The sequence below is a fragment of the Nerophis ophidion genome, linkage group LG02, assembly GCF_033978795.1.
Source record: "Nerophis ophidion isolate RoL-2023_Sa linkage group LG02, RoL_Noph_v1.0, whole genome shotgun sequence".
In the NCBI taxonomy this organism is placed as follows: Eukaryota; Metazoa; Chordata; class Actinopteri; order Syngnathiformes; family Syngnathidae; genus Nerophis; species Nerophis ophidion.
This window is the reverse complement of record NC_084612.1, coordinates 67152889-67165108: the sequence shown is the minus strand read 5'-3', so window position 1 is coordinate 67165108 and position 12220 is coordinate 67152889. Positions and strand designations below refer to the sequence as shown.

The window sequence follows — 12220 nt, the reverse complement described above, 5'->3', positions numbered from 1 at the left end:
TGTTTTTTCCTGACATAACGTATAACCAAAAAATATACACAAAACACATCTTTTTTTGTGTTTTCTTGATGAAATTGGATTTTTTTTTTTTACAATGATGTTTCGCAGGTTTCCCTGCTTTCCAGGGGATTTTATATACTTCAATAAAATCCTCTGAAGAGCAGGGTAACCTGCGAAACAGGTCAGAAAAAAAAACACACAGGCTATTTCATCCCTACAAGCCTGTTTTACAGGTTTCCCTGCTCTTTGGGGGATTTTATTGAAGTACATAGGCTTGTAGGGCTGAAATAGCCTCTGTGTTTTTCCTGACCTAACGTTCATTTATTTTAATATCCATTTTTATAGTACTGCTTTTGATGTTATGTTGGTACCTCAATTTTCTTCTCCTGTAACGTGTTCCAAAAGATCCGATGAAACGGAATCGTACGAAAACCAACGCAATTTTCCCCATAAATTTTATGAATCTATTGGGGACAACCAAACATTTTTAAACAAAACACACACTTTTCAGAAGAATTGTAATTTTACAAACAATTTGAAACACATACATGACGAATGAGGAAATGTAAGGGTGTACAAAAACAGGTTCCGTCTGTGTGTGAGCGTTTTCTATTTTGGCTCCGGTACTCTGGAATGCCCTACCACCAACAGTTAGAGATGTTAGAGACCCCTTTTTTAGACCAGTTGATCTGCCGCTTCTCTGTAATGCTCTGCCACGGATCAGTTTTCCACAGAGGATGCACTAGCTGTTAAGTCGGGACCTGGGGTGGACTAATCCTCTATGCATCAGTTGGTGACGTCCCTTGATCCCCCTGCTTACCTTCTTATGAACTGGACCAGGGTTGTCCCAATACCATTATTTAGTACGAAGTATATTCCAATACTTTTGGATACTTTAGAATACCACACACACTCCCCTTGAGATCGGTTGGTCGTGAGTTCAAATCCCCGGCCGAGTCATACCAAAGACTATAAAAATGGGACCCATTGCCTCCCTGCTTGAGGGTTGGAATTGGGGGTTAAATCACCAAAAATTATTCCCGGGCGTGGCCACCTCTGCTGCTCACTGCTCCCCTCACCTCCCAGGGGGTGAACAAGGGGATGGGTCAAATGCAGAGGACAAATTTCACCACCCCTAGCATGTGTGTGACAATCATTGGTAGTTTGACTTTAACGAGCTACTGTATGGATCAATTTCCCTTGTGGATCAATAACGTTTGTGTAAGTCTAAAATTGCCGGGTCGGCTTCATCCCTCCCAGTAAGAACCTTCCGGAGAAAAAGTCGCGGTACATGGTTAAATGACGACTTCCTACTAATTCTGCTTAGCAACGAGTGTGATAAAAAGAACTATTCGCTTCTTCCACATTATTTTATGTTACGGCCTTATTCCATGTTTGTCCTCAACATTCTGCACACAATACCCCATAATGACAATGTGAAAAAGTAATTTTAGAAATTTTTGCAAATGTATTAAAATTTTTAAAAAAAAGGAAGAAATCACTTGCATATACAGTGGGGCCAACAAGTATTTAGTCAACCACCGATTGTGCAAGTTCTCCCACTTAAAATGATGACAGAGGTCTGTAATTTTCATCATAGGTACACTTCAACTGTGAGAGACAGAATGTGAAAAAAAATTCACATTGTAGGAATTTTAAAGAATTTATTTGTAAATTATGGTGGAAAATAAGTATTTGGTCAACCATTCAAAGCTCTCACTGATGGAAGGAGGTTTTGGCTCAAAATCTCACGATATATGGCCCCATTCATTCTTTCCTTAACACGGATCAATCGTCCTGTCCCCTTAGCAGAAAAACAGCCCCAAAGCATGATGTTTCCACCCCCATGCTTTGCAGGAGGTATGGTGTTCTTGGGATGCAACTCAGTATTCTTCTTCCTCCAAACACGACGAGTTGAGTTTATACCAAAATGGATACATGGATGATACAGCAGAGGATTAAGAGAATGTCATGTGGTCAGATGAAACCAAAATAGAACTTTTTGGTATAAACTCAACTTGTCGTGTTTGGAGGAAGAAGAATACTGAGTTGCATCCCAAGAACACCATACCTACTGTGAAGCATGTGGGTGGAAACATCATGCTTGGGGGCTGTTTTTCCCCATGGGGATGGAAACATCATGCTTTGGGGCTGTTTTTCCCCAAAGCATGATGTTTCCACCCCCATGCTTCACAGTAGGTGTGGTGTTCTTGGGATGCAACTCAGTATTCTTCTTCCTCGAAACACGACCAGTTGAGTTTGTACCAAAATGGATACATGGATGATACAGCAGAGGATTGGGAGAATGTCATGTGGTCAGAAGAAACCAAAATAGAACTTGTTGGTATAAACTCAACTCGTCGTGTTTGGAGGAAGAAGAATACTGAGTTGCATCCCAAGAACACCACACCTACTGTGAAGCATAGGGGTGGAAACATCATGCTTTGGGGCTCTTTTTCTGCTAAGGGGACAGGACGATTGATCCGTGTTAAGGAAAGAATGAATAGGGCCATGTATCGTGAGATTTTGAATCAAAACCTCCTTCCATCAGTGAGAGCTTTGAATGGTTGACCAAATACTTATTTTCCACCATAATTTACAAATAAATTATTTAAAATTCCTACAATGTGAATTTGTGAGAGACAGAATGTGAAAAAAAAATCCAGGAATTCACATTGTAAGAATTTTGAAGAATTCATTTGTAAATTAGGGTGGAAAATAAGTATTTGGTCAACCATTCAAAGCTCTCACTGAAGGAAGGAGGTTTTGGCTCAAAATCTCACGATACATGGCCCCATTCATTCTTTCCTTAACACGGATCAATCGTCCTGTCCCCTTAGCAGAAAAACAGCCCCAAAGCATGATGTTTCCACCCCCATGCTTCACAGTAGGTATGGTGTTGTTGGGATGCAACTCAGTATTCTTCTTCCTCCAAACACGACAAGTTGAGTTTATACCAAAAACTTATATTTTGGTTTCTTCTGACCACATGACATTCTCCCAATCCTCTGCTGTATCATCCATGTATCCTTTTTGGTATCAACTCAACTTTTCGTGTTTGGAGGAAAATAATACTGAGTTGCATCCCAAGAACACCATACCTACTGTGAAGCATGGGGGTGTAAACATCATGGTTTGGGGAAAAACAGCCCCAAAGCATGATGTTTCCACCCCCATGGGGAGAAACAGCCCCAAAGAATGATGTTTCCACCCCCATGCTTCACAGTAGGTATGGTGTTCTTGGGATGCAACTCAGTATTCTTCTTCCTCCAAACACGACGAGTTGAGTTTATACCAAAATGGATACATGGATGATATAGCAGAGGATTGGGAGAATTTCATGTGGTCAGATGAAACCAAAATAGAACTTTTTGGTATAAACTCAACCCGTCGTGTTTGGAGGACGAAGAATACTGAGTTGCATCCCAAGAACACCATACCTACTGTGAATGAAGTATGGGTGTGGAAACATCATGCTTTGGGGCTGTTTTTCAGCTAAGGGGACAGGACTATTGATCCGTGTTAAGGAAAGAATGAATGGGGCCATGTATCGTGAGATTTTGAGCCGAAACCTCCTTCCATCAGTGAGAGCTTTGAATGGTTGACCAAATACTTATTTTCCAGCAAAATTTACAAATAAATTCTTTAAAATTCCTACAATGTGATCTCCTGGATTTTTTTTTCACATTCTGTCTCTCACAGTTGAAGTGTACCTATGATGAAAATTACAGACCTCTGTCATCATTTTAAGTGGGAGAACTTGCTGTCTGACTAAATACTTTTTTGCCCCACTGTAAGTGTTCACAGAGGGCGGTCCATGCATGGAAGATGTTTCCGGACCCAACAGCCTCTTGTCAGCCTGGACCGACTCGCTTTTCACCTTTTTTTTTTTTTTTTTTTTTTTCCATCTGCGCATGTGGCAGCTTTTTTTTTCGTGTGAGAGAAGACGCGATCCACCTCTTGTCTCGTGTCCTCAGCGCAACCGAGCAGGAGGGAGAGGCGACATGTCTGGTTGCCAGAAACATCCAGCCAAATATTTACATCTCCTATTACTGTTTATAGTGAGCATCTCCCGTACTCCGCTGGTTTTCTAAGAGAATACCCACTTTCCCTCACCCCTAACCCCTCCCCCAAAAAAAACACCTCGTGTTTACGTGTCGGACTTATTCATGAGACATTCGTCCATTAATGGTGTGATAACAGTGGTGATCAAGTCCGGTTGCCAGTTGTGTGTGCACTCACTTCGCAGCATCACCCTGCCAAACACGGTGTGGTCCCGGTCCAGGGTGCTGCAGTTCCAGCGCTGGTGTCTGAACTGGTGCTGGCACTCCTTGATCCACTCCTTGGCGCCCTCCCCGATGGACTGCATCAGTTCCGGGTGGCGCTGGCAGAGCTGCCGCTGCTTGTTCACCAGGCCCGGAATGTTGTCGCAGATCACCCGCGCCCCCAACGCGCCGATGTACCTGGGAGGGTGAATACACTTTGTTACACTCGTTTCACACATGGCCACTTGGAGATTTATACGGATGATCAAACGGGACGAAATACCAACCCCGTTTCCATATGAGTTGGGAAATTGTGTTAGATGTAAATATAAACGGAATACAATGATTTGCAAATCCTTTTCAACCCATATTCAGTTGAATGCACTACAAAGACAAGATATTTGATGTTACAACTCATAAACTATATATTTTTTTGCAAATAATAATTAACTTAAAATTACATGGCTGCAACACGTGCCAAGGTAGTTGGGAAAGGGCATGTTCACCACTGTGTTACATCACCTTTTCTTTTAACAACACGCAATAAACGTTTGGGAACTGAGGAAATTAATTGTTGAAGCTTTGAAAGTGGAATTCTTTACCATTCTTGTTTTATGTACAGCTTAAGTTGTTCGACAGTCCGGGGTCTTGTTGTCGTATTTTACACTTCATAATGCACCACACATTTTCGATGGCAGACATGGCTGGACTGCAGGTGAAGCCAGGCTGTTGTAACACGTGGCTTGGCCTTGTTTTGCTGAAATAAGCAGGGGCGTCCATGATAACATTGCTTGGATGACAACATATTTTGCTCCAAAACCTGTATGGACCTTTCAGCATTAATGATGCCTTCACGGATGAGTAAGTTACCCATGCCTTGGGCACTAATACACCCCCATACCATCACAGATGCTGGCTTTTGAACTTTGCGCCTATAACAATCCAAATGGTTATTTTCCTCTTTGTTCCGGAGGACACCACGTCTACAGTTTCCAAATATAATTTGAAATGTGGACTCATCAGACCACCGAACACTTTTCCACTTTGCATCAGTCCATCTTAGATGAGCTCGGGCCCAGCGAAGCCGGCGGTGTTCCTAGGTGTTGTTGATAAATGGCTTTCGCTTTGCATAGTAGAGTTTTAACTTGCACTTACAGATGTAGCGACCAGCTGTAGTTACTGACAGTGGTTTTATGAAGTGTTCCTGAGCCCATGTGGTGATATCCTTTACACACAGATGTTGGTTTTTGATGCAGTACCGCCTGAGGGATCAAAGGTCCGTAATATCTACGCTTACGTGCAGTGATTTTTCCAGATTCTCTGAAACTTTTGATGATTTTACGGACCGTGGATGGTAAAATCCCTAAATTCCTTGCAATAGCTCGTTGAGAAATGTTGTTCTAAAACTGTTTGACAATTTGCTTTCAAATCCTTGTTTGTGAATTACTTAGCATTTCATGGAAGCTGCTTTTACACCCAATCATGGCACCCAACTGTTCCCAATTAGCCTGCACACCTGTGGGATGTTCCAAATAAGTTTTTGATGAGCATTCCTCAACGTTATCAGTATTTATTGCCACCTTTCCCAACTTCTTTGTCACGTGTTGCTGGCATTAAACTCTAAAGTTAATGATTATTTGCAACAACAAAAAAAGGTAATCAGTTTGAACATCAAATATGTTGTCTTTGTAGCATATTCAACTGAATATGGGTTGAAAATGATTAGCAAATCATTGTTTTCTGTTTATGTTTACATCTAACATAATTTCCCAACTCATATGGAAACGGGGGTGTAGTATAAAGTGAAATTACCCTTTTAGGTTCAAACCCTTGGGGTTTTTAACGATTGATAAGCATGCCAAATGTAAAATTAGGTTAAAAACTGTTAATGTTAAACGCGCTTTCGACAGGAAATGTGATTTTTCCCGTACGTTTTTTTTCTATGACAATCAAATCAGAGGTAAATATCATCCTCGGGTGTGTTCCTTGGCCTTGAATCCCGTACTCAGAGGAGATTATTAAATCCCTCACGTTCAAAAGCCCAGGCTTTAGCTCCCTGCTCCATTCACACACAGATAATCCCTGCCGTTCTTAGAAAGGGTGGATCACTTTGGCGGTGGCACCATGCTGCTTCTCACGGGGGGGCCACACAAGGACGGTCCCAGACCAGGACAAGTAACCGTTTCAACATCGAGTGCTTCCCCATCCCGACCAGGCTGCTTCCCCTTTGTGTTTGCCACCGGCGAGCTGGCAGTTTCCACTCCCGTTATGGCCCTGGTGCTCTTAACTGTGTGACGGAGGAGTAAAGCTGAGCAGGAGCGCTGCTTGTGTTTATTGTCTGCCGCACACGGGGCCCCCGCCAGAAGAGCCCCACGCTCTCGGCCAAGAGCGCTCGCACTCAAGACTCCAATGATCCCGATGGGTCTTTTGTCAGGAGTTCATCTTTCTCCTGGAATGTGTGTGTTTACTAAACACTACATTAATATTCCTCTTACCCAACAGTCTCTAACTCACCGCTCTAAGGCTGGGGGGGACAACACAAAGCGATGAGACGTTGAAACAACGTTGAGAACTTGTTGAATTAGGAGAAATTCAGATATAACGTTGAAACAACGTGCTTTTCGACGACGTTTAATAAAGGTGGGTTCTGACGTTGAGTTGACCATTGAAATTTGATCACTTCAATGGTCGAATAAACGTCAAAAAGCATGTTGTTTCAACGTTGTATTTGTGTTGTAGAATATCGGTTGGTAAATGACCAAATTTCAATGGTTAACTCAACATCAGAACCCAACATTGATTAACAATATCAACAAATATTTTGTTTCAACGTTGTATTTGTGTAGTAGAACATTTTGCTTTACGTTTATTAGATCATTGAAATTTAGACATTTCCACACCAATGTTCTACAACATCAATACAACGTTGAAACAACATGCTTTTTGACGACAATTAATCAATGTTGGGTTCTGACGTTGAGTTAACCATTGAAATTTGATCATTTCAATGGTCGAATAAACGTCGTCAAAAAGCATGTTGTTTCAACGTTGTATTTGTGTTGTAGAATATCGGTTGGGAAATGACCACATTTCAACAGTCAAATCAACGTCAGAACCCAACATGAACCCAGGTATGACTTTAGAACCTCACTAAAACTCTATTAAAACAATTTAGCAGATAAAGGATTTTCCAGAATTACCCTAGTAAATGTGTCTAATTACATCTGAAACGGTCCCACTGCCGCCACCTGGAGCCGTCGCCTTTTTTTTTTTTCGTGCCTCACTCTAACTTTCCTCATCCACGAATCTTTCATCCTCGCTTAAAATAATGGGGAAATTGTCGCTTTCTCGGTCTGAATCGCTCTCGCTGCTGGTGGCCATGATTATAAACAATGTGAGGATGTGAGGAGCCCTACAACCCTTGACGTCACGCTACATCGTTTTCTACTTCCGGTACAGGCAAGGCTTTTTTATTAGCGACCAAAAGTTGCGAACTTTATCATCGATGTTCTCTACTAAATCCTTTCAGCAAAAATACGGCAATATCGCGAAATGATCAAGTATGACACATAGAATGGACCTGCTATCCCCGAGCAGGCAATGTTTCACATACATATTAGTAATAAATTAGTTTGTCGAACGCTGCCACAAAAGTGGTACAATTCGGAGTACGAGCTAAAAGTTCCGAGTAAAATTTCCGCTTAGTCCAGTCGTCATGATGATTTATTTATTTTTGTGGCTTTTGTTGTTGTGACGTCGCCATTGATTGATTGATTGAAACTTTTTATTAGTAGATTGTACATTACAGTACATATTCCATACAATTGACCACTAAATGGTAACACCCGAATAAGTTTTTCATCAATTCCATCCATCCATCCATACCGCTTATTCCCTTTTGGGGTGGCGGGGGCTTCATGCCACAGAAAAGGTGTGATGATAACCATAGAAGGAGGGAATTAAAGAGTGTTTCTTCTTCCTTGTTCATGAATTATCTGTCAGTCATCTTTAAAATGTAGTTTAAATGTACAGTGATTCACTTCCTTTTACGCTTCAATTACAGATTCCATTGTGACTTCAAGATTGTTTGTGCGTGTTTACGCTAGTAAAGGAACATGACACACTATTCCTGTATTTGACTTGGCGTAATGATAAAATAAATATGGGATTTTTCCAACTATTTCATCTTTAATGTCGGATGTTAGTTCTCTCCACCTTGCAGGCGTTTTAGAGTCTGCACACAGATCACCAAAGGTTGTTTTTTGTTTTTTTTCATGCACCAGCGCCTGCACCTGACACTGGGGGGGCCTGTGGGGGAGGTTATACCACAGCAAATGACCCCCGCCCACCCCCAAAACCATTCATCTTCATCAAGGCAGGGGCCACAGCATTAGGTACAGCAGCTTAAGCTCTCATGGCTTGGTTTATTGTACAGTCATATGTTTACTGTTGTTGTTTTTTTGCAGCAGCTAATTATGTGTTTATTATCGTGTTCATAGCTTAATAACTGTTTCAAATATGTTGAACCAAACTATTGAGGATATTCGACATCACTACCTCACTGTACACATAATAAAAAATACATAATATCTGTATAAAATGGACCAGGTTTTATTTTTTATTTACAATTATTATTAATAGTATATTAATTCATATTATAATTATATATTTTAATTATATAAACAATATTCACATTCTAATAATTTATTATTTGTAATAATTTTATTTTACTGTATTTGTATGAAACGCAATATTTTTGTACAATTATAATATTATAGCATGGCGTTTTATTTGTAATGAACACAATTTATTTTAATAATAGTATTTTAATAATATTTTAATATTAAATGAAGCACAATATAATTTATCTGTAAAGATAGTTAAATGAGTATTATTAATGGTAACACAACATTTTATTACTAATATTTTAATATTAAATAAAACAATATAATTTATATGTAAAGATAGTTACACGAGTATGATTAATGGTAACAACAATATATTTTAATATTAAATAAAGCACAATATCACTTAAATACTGTTTATTTTATTCATGTAAAACACAATATATATAAAAAAAAATTATACAATCATTGATATAAAACACAATATTATATGAACATAATATGAATTGTTATCATTATTAATATGTATTTTATTTATTTAAAACACAAACAATTACAATAATATTAATCATTTATGTATTGTTGTATAAAGCACAATATTATTTAGATATGGTATTGATATAAAGCACAATGTTATTTAGAAAATATGATATATTAAATTGCAGTATTGTGTAAAAAAAATCATATATTATTGTCATCATTTATTTTATGTATATAAAACACAATTTTTACATACAATACTAATATATTATTATAGCTTGGTATTTTATTTGCAATGAACACAATATATTTAATATTTTATCCATACAGAACTGTAAAAATGGTTACAGTAGTATGATTAATGGTGACATCATATTTTAATAATAATATTTCAGTAATATTTTAATATTAAATAAAGCACAATATAATATTTCTGTAAAGATAGTGATTAATGGTAACACAATAATATTTAAATAATAATATTTTAATATTAAATAAAGCACAATATAAATTATTCGTAAAGATAGTTACAGTTGTATGTTTAATGGTAACACAATAATATTTTAATAACATTTTAATACTAAATAAAGCCAAATGTTACTTAAATACTGTCTATTTTATTGATGCAAAACACAATATATTAAAAAATATGTTCCAATTCATTGATATAAAACACAATATTATATAAACAAATTATACATTTGTATCATTTTTTTTAAACACAAACAATTACAAATATATAAAAGATGTATTGTTGTATAAAGCACCATTTTATTTAGATAGTGTATGTTATATTTATATTTAGTTGCAGTATTATTAAAAAAAAGTATAAATTATTGTCATCATCATTTATTTTATGCATATAAAACACAAATATTTTTTAGACAAAACTTATATATAATTATAGCTTGGTATTTTATTTGGAATGATCACAATATTATTTATCCACTATTTTACTGTAAAGATAGTTACAGTAGTATGAATAAAGGTAACATTGGTATAAATACAACACAATAATATTTTAATATTAAAATAGATACTATATATTTTATTGATGTAAAATATGACATAAAACACAATATTATATAAGTATGATATAGCATTGTCAAAATGTATTTTATTTATTGAAAACAATAACAATTAAAATAAGAATCTATTTATTGTTGTATAAAGCACAATATCATTTAGATACTGTATGTTTTATTAATATAAAGCCCAAATTGCAGTCATATGTGAAAAAAAAAATCATATAAATTATTGTCACTATCATTTATCCTATGCATATAAATCACTATATTTAAAAATATTACTGTCTATTTCTATAATTGATATAAAACACCAGCATATAATGACATATATGTGAAAATTAATAACAGTGGAGGGGAGAAAAAAAGCATGACGTCACTCACCACCACGATGAATCCACTCTGGGCGTGAAGATGAGCAGCAGCCAAATCAGAAAGTAGACTTTGGACAAAGGTTTGGAGTCCGGAGGCGACTTCCGGCGCGCCATAGCGGACTTGATGTGACGCACTAATGTTTTGCTTTCCTTTTCTCTCACCTCCCGCGATTGTGATGCGTGCGCACCAGGCGCGCCATCACCCCGGCCGGGGCGCGTGCGCTCCACCTCTCGTGGGAGACGTGGTTCGTAGTCCGGGGGGGTCGTTACGCACGCACATGCGCGCGCGTACACGCACGATTCGCGCGTGCACACCGCCGGGACGGCGTCAGGTGAGAAACGTCAGGAGAAAGTGTGGGAAATGAGAACCACGGAGGTGGCGTGGAAGGGAAAAGGAGCGAGTGGGGACGCGCCGACACTGAAGAGTGTGCGTCAAAAGGCTTTGACCCCACCCTGACAGAATTAGTCCGTTCCAGGCTCAAACTGTGGCCACATAAACCCTTTATTTAAAAAAAAACAAAAAAAAAACAAACTGCCAGTTATTAATCATAACAGCCGCCGCGCATAACAGCAATAAACAGACAGATGCAAAAATGATCCAAAAAGCCAATTGACATGCTCTTGCGCTTGCTCACACCCAAACTACTCTTTGTTTAATCAATGTGAACACCCCTCCCGCCAGTTATTAATGATAACCACAAACTTGCATCAATTAATCAATAGAAAGACTCGAAATAGTCCACAAAAATCATAGCCCTCAATATATTTGCCCAACCACAAGCAGATACATGCACGCAGACAACATGACGGCGATTGCGTCTCCAATGTGATTGCTCCTCTCGCCAGTTATTAATGATAAACACAAACTTGCAGCAGTTAATCAAAAGAAAGAAAGATCCAAAAATAACCCAAAAAGCCAATTGACGTGCTCTTGCACTTGCTCACACCCAAACTAGACTATTTGTATAGTCAATGTGAACACCCCTCCCGCCAGTTATTAATGATTACCACACACTTGCATCAATTAATCAATAAAAAGACTCGAAATAGTCCGCAAAATCATAGCCCACAATGCGTTTGCCCAATCCCAAGAAAAAGCTTGCACACAAACAACATAATAGTGATTGCGTTTCCCGCCTGTTATTAATGATAACCACAAACTTACATCAATTAATCACTAGAAAGACTCAAAATAGTCCACAAATTCCTAGCCTACAATGTGTTTGCCCAATCCCAAGAACATACATGCACACGGACAACATCATGGCGATTGCACCTCCCGCCAGTTATTGATGATAACCACACACTTGCATCAATTAATCAATAGAAAGACTTGAAATAGTTCTCGGAATCATAGCCCAGAATGTGTTTGCCCAAACACAAGCAGATACATGCACGCAGACAACATAATGGTGATTGCCCCTCCCGCCAGTTATTAATGATAACCACAC

At 38.4% G+C, this 12220-nt stretch overlaps 1 protein-coding gene across 2 annotated transcripts in view; it reads right to left on the bottom strand.

The window, feature by feature from the left end:
• Nucleotides 1-11193, bottom strand: part of LOC133544203 (protein Wnt-2b-like) — an 88299-nt gene extending 77106 nt beyond the window's left edge. The window contains exons 1-2 of one of the 2 annotated variants that reach the window (XM_061889339.1): nt 10780-11193; nt 4243-4463 (exon numbers count right to left, since the gene is read on the bottom strand). In XM_061889339.1, the coding sequence (XP_061745323.1) occupies nt 4243-4463; nt 10780-10883 (325 nt within the window). In that variant the 5' untranslated portion in view covers nt 10884-11193. The remainder of the gene's footprint in view (nt 1-4242; nt 4464-10779) is intronic. The other variant, XM_061889329.1, reaches the window with a different exon arrangement.
• Nucleotides 11194-12220: the final 1027 nt, after the last annotated feature.